Source organism: Sinocyclocheilus rhinocerous, unplaced genomic scaffold (assembly GCF_001515625.1).
Source record: "Sinocyclocheilus rhinocerous isolate Xijiao unplaced genomic scaffold, SAMN03320098_v1.1 scaffold404, whole genome shotgun sequence".
Lineage (NCBI taxonomy): Eukaryota > Metazoa > Chordata > Actinopteri > Cypriniformes > Cyprinidae > Sinocyclocheilus > Sinocyclocheilus rhinocerous.
The window spans coordinates 582379-602916 of NW_015628680.1; the positions used below are offsets into that span (position 1 = coordinate 582379).

At 38.2% G+C, this 20538-nt stretch overlaps 1 protein-coding gene across 1 annotated transcript; it reads left to right on the plus strand.

Moving 5' to 3' along the window:
* Positions 1 to 9579: 9579 nt before the first annotated feature.
* Positions 9580 to 18517, plus strand: LOC107737955 (complement factor I-like). The gene is made up of 11 exons (XM_016549609.1): positions 9580 to 10155; positions 11628 to 11772; positions 11854 to 12041; positions 12142 to 12249; positions 12403 to 12507; positions 13138 to 13194; positions 13422 to 13561; positions 14019 to 14122; positions 14203 to 14483; positions 16132 to 16233; positions 18203 to 18517. The coding sequence occupies exons 1-11, from the start codon at positions 9831 to 9833 to the stop codon at positions 18418 to 18420; spliced, it is 1773 nt and encodes a 590-aa protein (XP_016405095.1). The 5' UTR covers positions 9580 to 9830; the 3' UTR covers positions 18421 to 18517.
* The last annotated feature ends 2021 nt before the right edge of the window (positions 18518 to 20538 follow it).

A 20538-nucleotide genomic window follows, 5' to 3' on the forward strand; every position in this document is an offset into this window, starting at 1 on the left:
GTGTGTGTGTGTGTGTGTGTGTGTGTTTCTGCACAGCCTGTAGACGTCGAGTGTCTTATAGATTATTATGCTGATTACAAGTTTAGACGCTCCAAGCAATTCACGAAATTCATATTCATTTGAAAGCAATAATAATCAGCCAACAATCATGCTGAGAGGAAACAGTACAATCTTTTTGTTTTTTTCTAGAAAGGGGTTGTTTTGTTCACCTTAAACTGTAAGTATCAAAAGTTTTATTTGTAATGTTTTAAATGTAGCGGGTGGGACTGATTTTTTTTGTGTGCATGTTCTTGTTTTAATGTTTAATACCAGATATGTTGTACAATAATCAAATACAGTTGATCCTATTTTACAAACATAATTTTTTTTCTGTAATTATGAAGTACACTGAAAAAATTATATTCTTCCACATTTTTGTCTTTATATATATATTAAGGCTGGTAAGCGATTAAAACTTTTAATCTAATTAATTACATGATGTGGCGATTAATTCATCTAATTAATCGCACATCTAATCTGGCTGAGAAATTACTCCCAAAAGATCATGTAAAGTCATGGTTGTGTAAAGCATCAAACAGACATTACAAAAAGTAGCTTCAGAAAGAAATATTTTGTTTGATTCAACATAAAATGTATTACATATACTCTTTTGGACCATGAGGGACCAGTAAATGATGACACAATTTTCATTTTTGGGTGGGTGAACTATACTTTTAATAATGTATTATTATTATTATTATTACTATGGAAATATGAAATTATTTCTTTAATGAAATGACACTCTAAATAATAAACTAAAGCTGCCAGTAGGTGGTGGTAAATGTCTTAATGATTAAATCATCGAGTCATTTATTCATTTGATTCGTTCAAATGGGTCATGCTCACTCATAAGGTTTATTTATTTGTGTGTTTGCTTGTATATTTATTTTTGTGAACTGGTGTTTTGTGCTAACATCTATGCAAAGTTGGTGCAATAAAGTAACATCATAGTTAACAATTACTTTACATAGAACATAATGTATTTTATATTATTTAGGCACTTATGGGCTATAGTTTGACAGAATGTTTCAATTCAACATGCCATGGGAAGTCAATCTAACGTAACATTTTCTGATATTGATATTGTTTATGTTTTACTCCTTAACAGTTCATCAGGCTCTTAATGATTTAATCTATGCCATCTTTTGGAATATCTGAAGGTCATGTACCATAGTTAAGTAATAAGACTAGCCTATTAATCATTACCAGGCCAGTAATTACTTTTTATTTTTTATTAATCAATATAGCATGAAGAAACAACCGCCTGCACATTTAGAACCAATAGCTTCAACATGCCAGAGCTGTAATATAAATCTATAGGGAAACATCTATTCTCTTAACAGATTATCTCATATAAATTGTACAGCAAGTCAGACTAAATTTTACGCAATAAATAAGCCTACAATAAAACGTGATACATTGATTTTAATATATGTTAGTGCTGGTTCAAGACTGTTTTCATAAGTCTTTTTAGTTTATTTGCCTTTTTTAGACACTTGTTCGACTTTCTCCATAGCATTTTAAAGTGTCTGCTTCTCTAAATAATTCAAGTAGATCATATGATATTTGACCATCAAAATTTAGTGATTTTACACTTAAAACAAGAACAAATATTTGCAAATGTTTTCCCTTTAAATTGAAGGTTTTTTGTTTTGTTTTCTGACCCCATTGGCAGATATTTATCTTGTTTTAATCACAAAGTCACAAAAAAAAAACGACATAATACTTGAATTAATTTTGTATCTCCAGTAAATGTATTTTTATTTGTCTATTTTTGTACATACATATATATATATATATATATATATATGTGTGTGCGTGCATAGACAAATAAAAATACATTTACTGGAGATACAAAATTAATTCAAGTATTATGTCGTTTTTTTTTTTGTGACTTTGTGATTAAAACAAGATAAGTATCTGCCAATGGGGTCAGAAAACAAAACAAAAAACCTTCAATTTAAAGGGAAAACATTTGCAAATATTTGTTCTTGTTTTAAGTGTAAAATCACTAAATTTTGATGGTCAAATATCATATGATCTACTTGAATTATTTAGAGAAGCAGACACTTTAAAATGCTATGGAGAAAGTCGAACAAGTGTCTAAAAAAGGCAAATAAACTAAAAAGACTTATGAAAACAGTCTTGAACCAGCACTAACATATATTAAAATCAATGTATCACGTTTTATTGTAGGCTTATTTATTGCGTAAAATTTAGTCTGACTTGCTGTACAATTTATATGAGATAATCTGTTAAGAGAATAGATGTTTCCCTATAGATTTATATTACAGCTCTGGCATGTTGAAGCTATTGGTTCTAAATGTGCAGGCGGTTGTTTCTTCATGCTATATTGATTAATAAAAAATAAAAAGTAATTACTGGCCTGGTAATGATTAATAGGCTAGTCTTATTACTTAACTATGGTACATGACCTTCAGATATTCCAAAAGATGGCATAGATTAAATCATTAAGAGCCTGATGAACTGTTAAGGAGTAAAACATAAACAATATCAATATCAGAAAATGTTACGTTAGATTGACTTCCCATGGCATGTTGAATTGAAACATTCTGTCAAACTATAGCCCATAAGTGCCTAAATAATATAAAATACATTATGTTCTATGTAAAGTAATTGTTAACTATGATGTTACTTTATTGCACCAACTTTGCATAGATGTTAGCACAAAACACCAGTTCACAAAAATAAATATACAAGCAAACACACAAATAAATAAACCTTATGAGTGAGCATGACCCATTTGAACGAATCAAATGAATAAATGACTCGATGATTTAATCATTAAGACATTTACCACCACCTACTGGCAGTTTTAGTTTATTATTTAGAGTGTCATTTCATTAAAGAAATAATTTCATATTTCCATAGTAATAATAATAATAATAATACATTATTAAAAGTATAGTTCACCCACCCAAAAATGAAAATTGTGTCATCATTTACTGGTCCCTCATGGTCCAAAAGAGTATATGTAATACATTTTATGTTGAATCAAACAAAATATTTCTTTCTGAAGCTACTTTTTGTAATGTCTGTTTGATGCTTTACACAACCATGACTTTACATGATCTTTTGGGAGTAATTTCTTTTTATTATATATACAGTGGGTACGGAAAGTATTCAGACCCCCTTACATTTTTCACTCTTTGTTATATTGCAGCCATTTGCTAAAATCATTTAAGTTAATTTTTTTTCCTCATTAATGTACACACAGCACCCCATATTGACAGAAAAACACAGAATTGTTGACATTTTTGCAGATTTATTAAAAAAGAAAAACTGAAATATCACATGGTCCTAAGTATTCAGACCCTTTGCTCAGTATTTAGTAGAAGCACCCTTTTGATCTAATACAGCCATGAGTCTTTTTGGGAAAGATGCAACAAGTTTTTCACACCTGGATTTGGGGATCCTCTGCCATTCCTCCTTGCAGATCCTCTCCAGTTCTGTCAGGTTGGATGGTAAACGTTGGTGGACAGCCATTTTTAGGTCTCTCCAGAGATGCTCAATTGGGTTTAAGTCAGGGCTCTGGCTGGGCCATTCAAGAACAGTCACAGAGTTGTTGTGAAGCCACTCCTTCGTTATTTTAGCTGTGTGCTTAGGGTCATTGTCTTGTTGGAAGGTAAACCTTCGGCCCTGTCTGAGGTCCTGAGCACTCTGGAGAAGGTTTTCGTCCAGGATATCCCTGTACTTGGCTGCATTCATCTTTCCCTCGATTGCAACCAGTCGTCCTGTCCCTGCAGCTGAAAAACACCCCCACAGCATGATGCTGCCACCACCATGCTTCACTGTTGGGACTGTATTGGACAGGTGATGAGCAGTGCCTGGTTTTCTCCACACATACCGCTTAGAATTAAGGCCAAAATGTTCTATCTTGGTCTCATCAGACCAGAGGATCTTATTTCTCACCATCTTGGAGTCCTTCGGGTGTTTTTTAGCAAACTCCATGCGGGTTTTCATGTGTCTTGCACTGAGGAGAGGCTTCCGTCGGGCTGCAGTGATGGTTGACTTTCTACAACTTTCTCCCATCTCCCGACTGCATCTCTGGAGCTCAGCCACAGTGATCTTTGGGTTCTTCTTTACCTCTCTCACCAAGGCTCTTCTCCCCCGATAGCTCAGTTTGGCCAGACGGCCAGCTCTGGGAAGGGTTCTGGTCGTCCCAAACGTCTTCCATTTAAGGGTTATGGAGGCCACTGTGCTCTTAGGAACCTTAAGTGCAGCAGAATTTTTTTTGTAACCTTGGCCAGATCTGTGCCTTGCCACGATTCTGTCTCTGAGCTCTTCAGGCAGTTCCTTTGACCTCATGATTCTCATTTGCTCTGACATGCACTGTGAGCTGTAAGGTCTTATATAGACAGGTGTGTGGCTTTCCTAATCAGGTCCAATCAGTATAATCAAACACAGTTGGACTCAAATGAAGGTGTAGAACCATCTCAAGGATGATCAGAAGAGATGGACAGCACCTGAGTTAAATATATGAGTGTCGCAGCAAAGGGTCTGAATACTTAGGACTATGTGATATTTCAGTTTTTCTTTTTTAATAAATCTGCAAAAATGTCAACAATTCTGTGTTTTTCTGTCAATATGGGGTGCTGTGTGTACATTAATGAGGAAAAAAAATTAACTTAAATGATTTTAGCAAATGGCTGCAATATAACAAAGAGTGAAAAATTTAAGGGGGTCTGAATACTTTCCGTACCCACTGTATATATATATAATGTGTATATGTATATTCATATATGTATATATATTTATATATATATATGTGTGTGTGTGTGTATATATATATATATATATATATATATTAGTTAGCTTAGTTAATTTTATACATGCATTATATATCTATGTATGTGTGTGTATAAAATTAACATTATATGCATTATAAAATAAATGTAAAAAATTTCCGTTTGTTTGTTTACAAGTACGTTGTATACAGTGGGTACGGAAAGTATTCAGACCCCCTTAAATTTTTCACTTTTTGTTATATTGCAGCCATTTGCTAAAATCATTTGTTAATTTTTTTTCCTCATTAATGTACACATAGCACCCCATATTGACAGAAAAACACAGATTTGTTGACATTTTTGCAGATTTATTCAAAAAGAAAAACTGAAATATCACATGGTCTTAAGTATTCAGACCCTTTGCTGTGACACTCATATATTTAACTCAGGTGCTGTCCATTTCTTCTGATCATCCTTGAGATGGTTCTACACCTTCATTTGAGTCCAGCTGTGTTTGATTATACTGATTGGACTTGATTAGGAAAGCCACACACCTGTCTATATAAGACCTTACAGCTCACAGTGCATGTCAGAGCAAATGAGAATCATGAGGTCAAAGGAATTGCCTGAAGAGCTCAGAGACAGAATTGTGGCAAGGCACAGATCTGGCCAAGGTTACAGAAAAATTTCTGCTGCACTTAAGGTTCCTAAGAGCACGGTGGCCTCCATAATCCTTAAATGGAAGACGTTTGGGATGACCAGAACCCTTCCTAGAGCTGGCCGTCCGGCCAAACTGAGCTATCGGGGGAGAAGAGCCTTGGTGAGAGAGGTAAAGAAGAACCCAAAGATCACTGTGGCTGAGCTCCAGAGATGCAGTCGGGAGATGGGAGAAAGTTGTAGAAAGTCAACCATCACTGCAGCCCTCCACCAGTTGGGGCTTTATGGCAGAGTGGCCCGACGGAAGCCTCTCCTCAGTTCAAGACACATGAAAGCCCGCATGGAGTTTGCTAAAAAAACACCTGAAGGACTCCAAGATGGTGAGAAATAAGATTCTCTGGTCTGATGAGACCAAGATAGAACTTTTTGGCCTTAATTCTAAGCGGTATGTGTGGAGAAAACCAGGCACTGCTCATCACCTGTCCCAACAGTGAAGCATGGTGGTGGCAGCATCATGCTGTGGGGGTGTTTTTCAGCTGCAGGGACAGGACGACTGGTTGCGATCGAGGGAAAGATGAATGTGGCCAAGTACAGGGATATCCTGGACGAAAACCTTCTCCAGAGTGCTCAGGACCTCAGACTGGAACTAAGGTTTACCTTCCAACAAGACAATGACCCTAAGCACACAGCTAAAATAACGAAGGAGTGGCTTCACAACAACTCTGTGACTGTTCTTGAATGGCCCAGCCAGAGCCCTGACTTAAACCCAGTTGAGCATCTCTGGAGAGACCTAAAAATGGCTGTCCACCAACGTTTACCGTCCAACCTGACAGAACTGGAGAGGATTTGCAAGGAGGAATGGCAGAGGATCCCCAAATCCATGTGTGAAAAACTTGTTGCATCTTTCCCAATAAGACTCATGGCTGTATTAGATCAAAAGGGTGCTTCTACTAAATACTGAGCATTTTTCAGTTTTTCTTTTTTAATAAATCTGCAAAGATGTCAACAATTCTGTGTTTTTCTGTCAATATGGGGTGCTGTGTGTACATTAATGAGGAAAAAAAATTAACTTAAATGATTTTAGCAAATGGCTGCAATATAACAAAGAGTGAAAAATTTAAGGGGGTCTGAATACTTTCCGTACCCACTGTATATATATATATATTTCATGTTCTGGTTCAGGGTTTCTTTAAGTAGGTCCTCAAACTAAGTAAAAATCATATAACTATTATAACAAAATAATTATAAAATACACTTTAAAAAGTAAAAAAAAAAATGTTTGGGTTATGGTTTGCAAAATCAAATTTATTTAAAAATCTCAATTTTTATTATTCTATTTATATTATTTCCATCTTAGTTGTTGGAAACATTTAAAGGTATTAATTTAGCATATCTAATATTCATTATCTGAAGATGGCGCAAGTGTATATCCATTGATTCTTAATTTTGGGTAACAGTAACTTGACCAGTTTGATGATATTGCTGACTCTGCTTATGATCGGTGTATGTTTGCTGCAGTCTCTCTGCTATCAGCTCAGTCCAGAAGTATAGGGTTAGTTTGAGACGGAGATTGTAATGCAGGTTAATGATTAAACAAACTCGATGCATGTTTATTCAGTGTCCCGCTGAAGCTCCAGCTTCTGATCAGTTCTGCTCCGGATGAACGCAGCGCTTATTTGAATGAAGACATGCATACAGTGCATCTGTCACGACGGTGGTTTGAATTGAGAAATCCTGCTGCGCTTCTTGTGCAAATAACATCATTGTAGCTAAATGGTCATAAAAAAAAAATAGTCACACTGTTCACGGTCAAAAATGACCGCCATTGGAAATTAATGGGAAATACGCAAAAATACAGAGAATTTTTGTGTGTGTACAATCTACAAATCATTCACGATGCAGAAAAAACCTGCACAGCAATGAAGGGGTGACACTCTAAAATATCAGGAGTGCAAAACAGACTCAGACACACACACTATTATACACACACACACACTCACTCTCTCACACAAACACACACACTATTATACACACACACACACACTCACTCTCTCTCACACACACACACACACACACACACTATTGTACACACTCACTCTCTCACACACACTATTATACACACACTCTCTCACATGATAAAGTATTCCTGTTCATTTTTGTTGAATTTTGAGGTTATGTGAAAAATGTCTTTGTGTTCAGGTTTGACTGTAGTAAAATTAATGCAAAAACTGACATTTCAAACCAACATTACACACACAACTAGAGCATTTATAAGGCTGTTCTATAGAGTTCTATAGGAATCTAGTGGCTAAAGCACAGAATTTCAGATGTTTTTCTTTTTTTTACTCCCACCAGATGGCACTAATCTGCCTTCAAAAATTGGATTTTAAAGGCATTGTCTCTATTTTAACATGAAATACTGCCATAATTGAAGATATAACAATTTTAGATTTTTTTTAAATAATTATTTTCAATGGGAAAAATGTATTATAATTATTGCATAAATATTAATTAGTATGATGGAATTGCCTCAAAATACAAAATAAAAAATATTACTGAATTAAAATATATTACATTGATTTTACTGAAAATAAAAAAAAAGTTACATTTCAGGTGTCCGGTCACGTTTGACCGCGAACAACACCAGAGGGTTAATAAACGCTTTTATCCAAAGTGATTTACAAAAGAGAAACAAAAGCCATTTAGCAGGAGAACAATAATCGTAATATGCAACGGCAAGCTTTCTTTAGACAACTAAATTAGGAACATTATTATTATTGAGGGTTTCTGCAAGTTTCATGAAGGTAAATAAGCCTTTTTAAGACCAATAATTAAAAAAAAAGAAGGATGTTTTCTAAATGTAAATGTCTAGAGAGAACACAATTAGTTTTCCCAAATTTACCTTCAAAGACTGATTATACAGCTTCCAAACGATCTCCATTAATTTTTAATTTTACAAAATAAATAAATAATAATAAAAAACACCTTTAGTAAAATACGGAAAAACTTTTACTGTTTCTTCTGATCACACTGCAAAAAGTGCTGTTCTTCACCGGTATTTTTGTCTTGTTTTACAGTAAAAATGTTTAAAGATTTAATTAACTTTAATGAAGATGCAAAAATAACATGATAAGCAGTCTTGTTTCTGAGAAATGTATCGTGATGAAGTGATTTTTTATTTTAAAATAATAAGAAAAATATCTGCCAGTGAGCTCAGAAAAATCTGCTTAAAGTGAAACAAGTTTTAATTCCCCATTGACAGAAGTTTGCTCTTATTTTACGCTTAAACTCAAAATAAAACTTCATATCTTCATTTGTCTCCAGTAAATGTATCTTGACTTACTGATGTTTAGATTTTTGTACTGGAAAACAAGACAAAAATAGTGAGGAAGATATTCGTTTTTTGCAGTGCATGCTAAATTTAATGCCACGACTTTAAGACGTTCACATTTGTGACCCTGGAGCACAAAACCAGTCTTAAAGGTCCCCTGAAGTGCCTTGAAACACGCAGCGTTATTCTATGTGGTGACGTAATTTCAACTGAAACGGGAAGAGAGGGCGGGACATATCGAGCAGCCCCGCCCCCTTTTTAAAATTGCCAATAGCGTTTTGTTTATATCTGCTCGGGTCAAAGCTGCCGCATTTGACAGCCACAGTCTAATAGATTACCCCCTAGATTCAATATGAAACTCTTAGTAAAACAAAATAGTGACCATAATCATGCTGAGGCTGTGTAGTTGTAAAAGTGTTTAAAATATGCCGACTCGCGCATATGATCCGCTCCGTGCGATCGCGTCTCTGGACCGGAGCCAAAGTTTGCCGCAGTTCGCTGATTAGTAATATGCATTGCTAAGAACTTCATTTGGACAACTTTAAAGATGATTTTCTCAATATTTAGATTTTTTTGCACCCTCAGATTCCAGATTTTCTAATAGTTGTATCTCAGCCAAATATTGTCCTATCCTAACAAACCATACATCAATGGAAAGATTATTTATTCAGCTTTCAGCTGATGCATACATCTCAATTTAAAAAAATTGACCCTTATGACTGGTTTTGTGCTCCAGGGTCACATTTAGGACCTTAATTTGTGGAAAGATGAATTAAGACTTGAACTGTTGTACAGTTTCCATTTGATTAAAGTTTATTTCATCTGATTAGAGTCTGGAGAATCAACCAGCGCCCGAGTCACCAACAGAACCAGAGCAAAATCCACATGCAGTCTTGGAGAAAGAACAAGATTTAGTCTTGGAGGGGAGAAACAAAAGTGTGGACTTGCAGAATAAAACAGATTTAGGCTTGAAGAATCAAACTGGTGACCTTTTGGGGGAAAACACAGAGCCAGACTTGAAGCCAAAGCCAAATTCAGACTCGGCTCACCAGCCAATGAAGAAAACTGAAGAAAATGCAGACTCACGGACCAAAACTGATTCAAATCCCAAACCCCCAAAAGTACTTGATGAGGATTTCTTGGGTCCGGCCCAGTGTCTGAATCAGAAATACACATGGCTGTCTTGCTCTAAAGTGTTTTGTCCTCCATGGAGGCGATGCATCGGAGGACAGTGTGTCTGTAAGATGCCGTACAAATGTCCACGGCTGAAAAACACCTGTACTCTGGACGGATCCGTGTATTACTCCATGTGTCAGGCCAACGCCATCTCCTGCAGAACCAAGACGCCCACTTTCTCACACTTCAGCTCATCCTGCAAAGGTGAAAACAAAAATATTACGTTATCAATCTAGTACGGCATTAATGAACAAAATGGATGAACCATTTTTCCAGAGTAAGTTCTTTGGAGTTTAACAGAAGTTCTTGATGTGTCTTTATAGGTCCTGCATTGGTGTCTAGGTGCTTTAGAAAAGCATTTATCTAACCCTAAATGCTTTCGAGAAATAGAATAAACTATTTTTTGTGGCTCTCTTTGGACATGAGATTGATCCGGTCTAATAGGGAAATTTATTTTTAGCCCTTGTTTTATGTTAAACGTCTGGGTATAAATGTTCCAGGTCAAAACGACCCTCATTGGATTCAACACAATTCACCAAAAATTACACTATGGAAAAAAACAAACATGTAAATACAGTAATTCTAACATTAATACTTCTCCCACATTTTTATCCTAATTTTTAAAGCTGTATTTAACAACTATTTTTAATTGCTTTTCACAAAATGTGCAAATTATTAACAGTATTTTAACATTTATTTGATTTTTATATGTGTCCCTGGAGCACAAAAGCAGTGTTAAGTCGCTGGGGTATATTTGTAGCAATAACCAACAATACATTGTATGGGTCAAAATTATCGATTTTTTCTTTTATGCCAAAAATCATTAGGATATTAAGTAAAGATCATGTTCCATGAAGATATTTTGTAAATTTCCTACTGTAAATATATCAAAACTTAATTTTTGATTAGTAATATGCATTGCTAAGAACTTCATTTGAACAACTTTAAAGATGATTTTCTCAATATTTAGATTTTTTTTGCACCCTCAGATTCCAGATTTTCAAATAGTTGTATCTCGACCAAATATTGTCCGATCCTAACAAACCATACATCAATGGAAAGCTATTTATTCAGCGTTCAGATGATGCATAAATCTCAATTTTGAGAAATTGAACCTTATGACTGGTTTTGTGCTCCAGGGTCACAAATGTATTTATTTCTAAATTTACTCGTTTACATTTTTTGATGCTTTCTAGAAGTGCAAACAGTGAGCATGGCAACGCTAAGATCATGGGTTTGATTCCCAGCAAAATTCACAAACATGAACCGATTAAAAATTAAATTTTGCGATTAAAAATGCGATTAAAAAACGCAGTGTGCATTTCTTCAAACAAAAATGTCAGCCAACTGCATGAATGTAAATAGTCAGACAACAGTTGCATAAAGGACGACATAAAATTCGCAGTTTTTCAAAATTATTTTACATTTGCAGGTCAAAACGACCCACTAACATCACTACCGGAATAGAAATGTCAGACTGCCAAAACTTTGCAGGCCAAAATGAGAAACAATCATGCAAGTTCAAGAATAAAATCATAGCTTAACCAGTATTTCCAACAACTCAAAAGGTGTTCGGGTCAAAATTGACCCGGAACATAATACAAGGGTTAAGAGTGTCAGATGATTTGGTGTGTGATTAGAAAGTATTCAACTTTTCCATACATGTTTGTGTCCAGCGGGAGACAAGGTGCATGTGAGCGTCTCTAAGTCTCGTAACGTGGTCGAGATAAAAACTCATTTGGGGAAAATGCTGGTATGTGGCAAGGACTGGAATATGGCTGCAGCAAATGTGGTTTGTCGAAACCCTCTGAATGTCGACAGGTAAACACACCTGCACACAAGACGTCCTTTCTCTCGACTCAACATGTACTGATTGCTTACATTGTTCTTTCTGTCTCTCAGAGGAGCAGAGAATGCGTCTAAAATCAAATATATATCTCTTGGTAAAGCTACTCAATGGCCAAATGAGTGTATGAGGATTCGCTGCATGGGATCTGAGCTCTCATTGGCCGAGTGTACGATCCATAATCCAGAGCCAATCACAGCAAACACTGAGGTGGCCGTCGCAAAGTGTTATAAGGAGCCTACAGGTGCCCTTTCCTCTCGGATGTCGTCACCATGTTAATGTTTAATGTTAATCTGTTGTTTGACACTTCTCTCACTCACACTGATGGGTTTTCTCTTGAGTAGGCGAATGTAAGAAGTTCATCTGTATGAACGGGAAGTGTTTAGGCCATGAAAAAACCTGCAATGGTGTTGATGACTGTGGAGACAACAGTGACGAGATGTGCTGCCAAAGTGAGTCTGACAACTTCCTGTTTTACACAATCCCGTCTGTTTTTCCCTTCATGTCGCTGTTTAGAACAGAACACTGCATTGAACCCATGACTTTAGCGTTGCTGGCGTGAAGTGCACTGATAATCCTGATTTTACTGTTTCTGCTGTGTGAAGAATGTCGAGGCCAGGCGTTCCTCTGTAAGTCGGGTGTCTGTATACCCCAACACGCCTTCAAAGACGGAATCAGGGACTGTCTGGGAGGAGAAGATGAACTCAATGGTCAGTGAACTCTTTGAGATCTCATTACTGCTCAATATATTCAGGATTCGGCTTCTGAATGCAGAAACAGCTTTTAACTTGAGAAATCTTCAGGTTCATCAAAGGTCCTGGTCAGACAGGACTCATTTGTCCTGAGGAGAGAAATCTATGTGAATTTAATTGCAAAAAAAAAATGTTTTAAATCAACCACATCGGTTTTCTTCACACAACCACGTTACAATTATGGTGCTTTTGTTTTCTAGAGAACGGATGAACCAAAGAACAAGCGAAACTAGAGACAGAAAGAACAAGAAAAAGAGAGAATAAGGAAGGACCATATTGAAAGAAAGAATGAGAACGAGAGAGAGAGAGTGAAAAAGAGAACGAGACAAAGACAGAAAAAGAACAAGAATGAAAGAACAGAGAACAAACGAAAGAACACGATTAGAAGGATAATACTGAATGAATGATCGAAAAGAAAGAACAAGACGAACAAACAAGAGAGGGAAAGAACCGATTAACGAAAGAAAGAAAGAAAGAAAGAAAGTCAATTTTAAACGAATACAGTGATAATAATTGTAAGAAGGTACTTGCAAACTTCAAACAGACCAGAAATATTTTTACGTTTCTGCTCTTTCCTTTGTGTTACAGAAAACAATGGAACAAAAACTAAAAAAATGGAAGACGTTTTTTCCGATCCGATGTCAGGTAAGAACAAACTCATCTGAAACGTCACATCTAATGTTGGTCACTTCAACAAAAAAAAAATCTCTGGAGGATCCCCTTCTAGATCTGGTCAAAGTTTGAAGTTTAGTAATTGTAGTCGGTGTCTGGAGCGAATCCACGGGATCCAGAGGTTCAGGCTGGTGTGTTTAGTTTTGAACCATACAGCTGAATCAACATCTGCTCACACTCCCTCCATCATGTTGTTCCAGAGATCAGAGAAATCCGCTCGTCTGCAGAGAGCCAGCTGCAGTGCGGCGTTCCCAATACGGAGTATGTGTACAAACAGGAGGACGATGCGACTTCCCGTACACGCAGGAAACGCTTAGTAGGAGGGGAAGAGGCCTTACCGGTCAGTCTTGAGAAATAAAAACCGAAAAGTCGATATGACAATAACCTGATAGATAGCACTCGTACATCACGGAGACGTCTATTTGACGTCTGCATTACATCTGCAAGACGCATTTTTTTAGAGCGTTTGCTCATCTGCGATACTACGTCTATAGGACGTTTCCTATCAGATGTCAAATAGACGTTTAGAAGATGTCTTTAAGATGTTTATGATGTAAAACTGACATCTTAGAGACGTCTATCAGATGTTTGTACACAGCAGATGCTTTCCAGATGAAGAGATCTTTAACAGACGTCTTGCAGACGTACCTGTGCTATCTGGAATGTAATTTAATCGCTAAACAAATAAAATTTAACTAGGCAGCACATAAATAATTTTTTTTTTTTTTAATTCCATTTGTTTTGGTTTTTACAAATGCCAACCAGTAAGGAATGACCTCTGCGTGTGACTTTTGTAGACTCAGATACAGTGGCAGGTGGCCATTCAGGATGAAGGTACGATCCACTGCGGAGGGGCGTATTTGGGCGGCTGCTGGGTTTTGACCGCCGCCCACTGCGTCAGGTACAACCAATCACCACACGTTTTGATCAAACTGTACGGAACCACTACTAAAAACCAATTGTATGCTTGTGTGTCTCTAGGCCCAAACCGAAGTCCTTCCGAATCAAGTTCTCTCTCTGGATGAAGCATCGTAAGCAGTCGACGACAGACAGCATCCCGGTGAAGAACATCATCATCCATCATGAATATAACCCTCAAACCTATGCGAACGACATCGCTTTGGTGCAGCTAGAGGAGCTGAATCTTTCAGACAAGTGCATGCAGGACAATCCCGCGGTCCGAGCCGTCTGCGTGCCCTGGTCCACCCAACAGTTCCAGCCCAACGACACCTGCACCATCTCCGGCTGGGGCCGCGATAGAGGTTCGGCTCTACATGTCAAATAATGCACAGAAATGGAGTATGTGTACAAACAGGAGGACGATGCGACTTCCCGTACACGCAGGAAACGCTTAGTAGGAGGGGAAGAGGCCTTACCGGTCAGTCTTGAGAAATAAAAACCGAAAAGTCGATATGACAATAACCTGATAGATAGCACTCGTACATCACGGAGACGTCTATTTGACGTCTGCATTACATCTGCAAGACGCATTTTTTTAGAGCGTTTGCTCATCTGCGATACTACGTCTATAGGACGTTTCCTATCAGATGTCAAATAGACGTTTAGAAGATGTCTTTAAGATGTTTATGATGTAAAACTGACATCTTAGAGACGTCTATCAGATGTTTGTACACAGCAGATGCTTTCCAGATGAAGAGATCTTTAACAGACGTCTTGCAGACGTACCTGTGCTATCTGGAATGTAATTTAATCGCTAAACAAATAAAATTTAACTAGGCAGCACATAAATAATTTTTTTTTTTTTTAATTCCATTTGTTTTGGTTTTTACAAATGCCAACCAGTAAGGAATGACCTCTGCGTGTGACTTTTGTAGACTCAGATACAGTGGCAGGTGGCCATTCAGGATGAAGGTACGATCCACTGCGGAGGGGCGTATTTGGGCGGCTGCTGGGTTTTGACCGCCGCCCACTGCGTCAGGTACAACCAATCACCACACGTTTTGATCAAACTGTACGGAACCACTACTAAAAACCAATTGTATGCTTGTGTGTCTCTAGGCCCAAACCGAAGTCCTTCCGAATCAAGTTCTCTCTCTGGATGAAGCATCGTAAGCAGTCGACGACAGACAGCATCCCGGTGAAGAACATCATCATCCATCATGAATATAACCCTCAAACCTATGCGAACGACATCGCTTTGGTGCAGCTAGAGGAGCTGAATCTTTCAGACAAGTGCATGCAGGACAATCCCGCGGTCCGAGCCGTCTGCGTGCCCTGGTCCACCCAACAGTTCCAGCCCAACGACACCTGCACCATCTCCGGCTGGGGCCGCGATAGAGGTTCGGCTCTACATGTCAAATAATGCACAGAAATCAAAATCTCCATAGACTCACTAAAGAAGTTATAGAATTATGAATGACCATTTTTTTCTAGCTCTGGATTTGCATTCATATATTTACATCTGGTCAGAGAGAGAGAGAGAGACAGAAAAATAAAGAGTTGCATTCATGTGGAAGTCACATGTTTTGCAAACACTGCATAAATAAATATTGCATAAAAAAAAAAAAAAGAATGCGCCATGCATTTGCGAAAAAGCATGACGAATGAAAACATGTTCTAAAACCGGCTCAAAATATGAAATATATCTGAAATCCTCCAACTGGATGGAATCATAGTCTGAGGCTAAAGAAAAATCAGATTCTGAGGCTTTCAGCAACTTTCGCCAACCCGTCCCATGCTGCAAATCTGGGCAAAAGTTGTGTCATGTATTTTAGCCTTAAGAGAAGTTTGACAATTCTGTTTCCCAACATTCTAAATCCAACTGCAGTCAAGTTTATAATGTTGGTGTTTGTTGTTACAGTGTTGCGTTAACTGGTCTTATATTGAGTTTTTTTTAACTCCAGTGGTGGTAAAGTTGAGGTCTTATTATCTCTGTCTGTTTGTTTGAAGAGGGGATATCAGCAGCGATTCTAAAATGGGCAAATGTGACGATTATCAGCGACTGCCAGAATTTTTACAAGGACCGTTTCCTTCCTGGAATGGAGTGCGCAGGTATGTGTACGTCGTAATTCTGAATTTGTAATTGCGAGTTTGTCACGTTCAAGCACTTTGTTGCCCGAAAAAACAGGGATCGTGGAGAATGGCTCATTCATTAGTTCATTCTTGCCTATTTATTGGGGAAATCTTATTAAAGCCGAAATGCATAGTCAATATCCAACGGATTTTTAATAAAATGCAGCATCGGTAACCATATAAACATTCACTGCGCCTTCTAGATATTTAACTTGCTGACTTTGGTCAAATATGCTATTTTTGGCATGTACAAGACACATTTTTATACAATTTGCAACAAATGGTTATTTAAACACATAAATATACATGACTGTAATGACAAGAGAAAGCAATGTAGATGTTGTGGGAAAAAATGAATAAAACTTTACAGTATTACGGCTATATTTCTCTCCTCCGCCGTGTTTAGAGTTTATGACCCACCCAAACTCAGAAACACGCGTATCAAAATTTTCTGTTTTCCAGTTGTAAAAACGACTTGAGAGGCCGTTCATGTCCAATTTCCGACTACTAAACTCGTATTTACGATAATTCCAATAGCATGTGAAAGCAGCTATAACTTCAGAGATATAAAGATTACAGTCATGTATATTCACGTAGGCCTATATAATTAACCATTTGTGATTTAGATGTGATAAATAACCATATAGTATGAATTTTACACAGTAAAAACAGTGTTTACTTGACCGAAACTTAAGAATTGTCAGCAAGCTGACTATATAAATAGCGTAATGAATGTATACACTAGTACACTGTTCATATGGTTGGCAACAAACGGAACGCTACATTTTATTCACAATTCGTTGCATATTGATGAAATGTCTTAGATACATTCTGATTTTAATACGATTTCCACAAAAAATAGGCAAGAATGAACCTGGTGTCCTCCGTGATTCCTATTCTTTCCGACAGCGAAACACTTCAACGCGACAAACTCGTAATTACGACTTCAGAAGTTGGTAGTAGGAATTTTCCGATAGCACGAGGAAGGCAAGGCCCGGTAACGACACAGACGGACAATATCGTCATATGATGAACGATAAAAACATGGGCAGCCAATCAGAATCCACTCAACTTTAAAGAGCTCAAGCATTTAAAGTGGCAGACATTATAACTGCAGTGCACGCTTATAATAAACAGAACAATATTGCACATTTGTGAGGACGCTAATATTATCATTATAGTTTTTGTTATCCCAAACAACTTTGGTTTTCCTGCACAACAACAGATGGTTAGCAGAATGTTTGCTCTGCTTATTTCCATAAACTTTAAGCAGACAGTTATGGAAACCCGTTTCCAATAAAACGGTAATCGCTACTATTTATCTCAGAATTCAGATTTTCGCAATTTCTCACAAATCTGCCACATATAAACTCACAATTCTCAACCCGCAATAACATTATTTTTTATTCTGTGGTAGAAACAAAAAAACAGAAATGCATGACATATAAATGCTGAATTGCGAGATGTAAATTGTAAAAAATGTTACGTCTCAAAATTCTCACTTTTTTTCTCCTCAGAATTGCAAGTTTATATCTCGCCATTCTAACTTTTCTTTTCAGAATTGCAGAAAAAAGTCTGAATTGTGAGATTAAAAACTTTTACATTTTTTTATTTTTTTTATTCCAAGGTGGATATGGACTTTCATAGAAAGTGGCCAGAATCTGTAAAAAGCAATAAAATATTATTAAACAAATGTATCATAAGAGTTTGGCACGTTTATTTGTATAGCATTTTTCACAATATATTTTGAAAGTATTACTAGTACCTCCAGTGAAACTCCAAAGAAACCTTGGGAAGAAATAAAAAAAACAGTTTGAATACAAATGAGCAGATAAATAGCAATGCATTGTGTTTAATTTAATGGGTAAGCTTTAGTTACATGTAACATGTGCTAAGTGACTCTTCGTTCACCTGTTCCTGTGCTGTGATTGGTTGTTCTCTGTGTCAGGTGACCTGGAGGGGAAGGTGGACTCGTGTCAGGGCGACTCCGGAGGGCCACTGGTGTGTACAGACGCGTCTGGTTTGTCGTACGTGTGGGGAATAGTGAGCTGGGGTGATAAATGCGGCGAACCCAATCATCCTGGCGTCTACACTAAAGTGGCGCATTATTTCGACTGGATCCGCTTCCACACAGGCTGGCCGGCCGTTACCAAATTTAACCAGTAAAACGAAGGAACAGGCCAGTTCACATTTTCTGATTGATGTTACTTTATGTGCTATTTGTATGTTGCTATTAAAATTCTGATTATCAAGCAATTTAAAAGCTCAGTCCTGCCTCTTTTTTTGTTTCTAAGTGTTTTGTAGTTTGTGGTGATTTTGTGAAATTAAATGTTTTATGTTTCATTCACACAGCGGACACTTCTAATGTGAAATCAGATTTTAAACCACATATAAATGTCATTAAGACTAGATTTGCAAAAACTAGATTCTGTATTTTTATCTTGCAAATGCAAACTTGTTTTTGTATCCTCTCATCCTCACAGGCCTGTTTTAAACTTGAGATAAAAAAATAAAAAAAACACTTTGAGACAATTTTCTCCATACATAAATTCATTGTAGTTTAGTAGTCATTTAACATTTCTACCCCGCTAACAAAATATGTTCTGAGAATGTTTTGCCAACGTTCCCATTAAGTTATGAAAACATTATTTCTAAATGTTCTCAGATCATTCAAAACTCAAGATGTTTTAAAAACTTTTTTTCTTGGTTATTTTGAACGTTGGGAAAACATTAAGGCAATGTTCCATTTTACCATTGTGCAAACATTATGGGAACATTACTTTTGAATGTAACAACAGAATTGAACATTCTGAAACAAGTAGTAACTTGTAAAATACGTTAAACAAATGTCCAACTTCAACATTCCAGCAAAAAAACACTCAATGAACGACGTAAAAATAACATTTTGAGAACATAGGGGTTGCACTTGGGAGCCCAGACACCTCTGACATCATTGAGAAAAGGCCAATGGCCAATTGTGAGCAAAATTTGCATAGCTGGCCACGCCCCGGATATCCGGGTATAAATAGGCCAGCGTGGCATTAGCTCGTTCGCTCTGATCTTTGGAGCCGATGCAGCGTCTCTGTGAGAATTGCAGCATTCATTCACCTCTCGATCTTCTCGTCGTTGGATCTACGGCACAGACAGTGGTCTCTCCCTCTATACGCACAGCTAAGTGATGTGAAAGTACCCCTGGGTGCTTCAGCGGCAATCTTTGAGAGCTATTTCCTCTAAAAGAGCAAATCCTCTAAAATAGCAATTCACGGGTGAAATTGTGTGGTTTACATCATGCCTTTTCATCCGTGTCCTTCTGGTTGGGGGTTTTACATTTTGCCTTCTGACAGACACGATCGCTGCATTCATGTCCTCTTTGTGAGAACTTGCCCATGGGCACGCTCCGCTCGCGGCTTGCGTTCTTTACCAAAAGACCGTGAGTCACCCCTTCTGCTTCCCGTTCCGGTCCTTCTACTTCCGGGTATGAGGCCGCAGCGATGTGCGTTGGGGAAGAGTGTAGGGAGGAGGGAATGGCTCCGCCAGGTGACTCCCCGCAGACTTCCCGATCCTCCTATGTGTCGTGCATCCCGGTAGAGCTTCCGGATGGGTTTGAGAGCTTGTCTTTGGGCGAGTTCAATTTCTCATTCGGGGCTCGTGAATTAGACGAGGTATCACTCGTGGCATCGGAGGGTGGGCTAGAGCCATCTGACGCAGATGCCTCGGCGGAGCTAGCCCCCACGGGGGTTGACTTTCAGTCCGAGGCAGATGCTGAAATGGCAGCCGTGCTTGCCCGGGTGGCCAAAAGTATCGGCCTGGAGTGGTCTCCCCCACCCTGTCCCGAGCGCTCACGGTTCGATGATTGGTTTCTGGGTGCTGAGCGTGACTCTAAGCCACGACCAACCTCTGGGTTGGGACCGCCCTCGTGCAGCTCTTTCAACGCCTTGGCCTGGTAGACCTGCAGGATGGCCATGGCGTGCAGGGCGGACGCAGCTTGTCCAGAAGCTGTGTAAGCCTACGCCACGAGGGACAAAGAAAACATACAGGACCTGGACGGGAGTCTCGGATGGCCCCACCAAGTGGCGGAATTTTGCAGGCACAAGTGCACCGCAATAACTCTCTCCACCTGGGGGACCTCCGTATACCCCCTCGCTGGACCCCCATCGAGGGCGGTGAGGGCGGAGGATCCGGTATATCGTGTCCTGGCCAAGAAGAGGGCCTTCCACGATTTCGTCAGCCCTTATGCACCTCCGGGAAGAAAGGTACTGTTGCAGGAACTGTGCTCGGCGACTG

Coding starts and splice junctions, on each gene's coding strand:
- LOC107737955 (XM_016549609.1), top strand. CDS start 9,831: ATGAAGAAAACTGAAGAAAATGCAGACTCACGGACCAAAACTGATTCA. Junction 12,508..13,137: donor AGGAGAAGATGAACTCAATG/GTCAGTGAACTC, acceptor TTTGTGTTACAG/AAAACAATGGAACAAAAACT. Junction 13,562..14,018: donor GAGGGGAAGAGGCCTTACCG/GTCAGTCTTGAG, acceptor TGACTTTTGTAG/ACTCAGATACAGTGGCAGGT.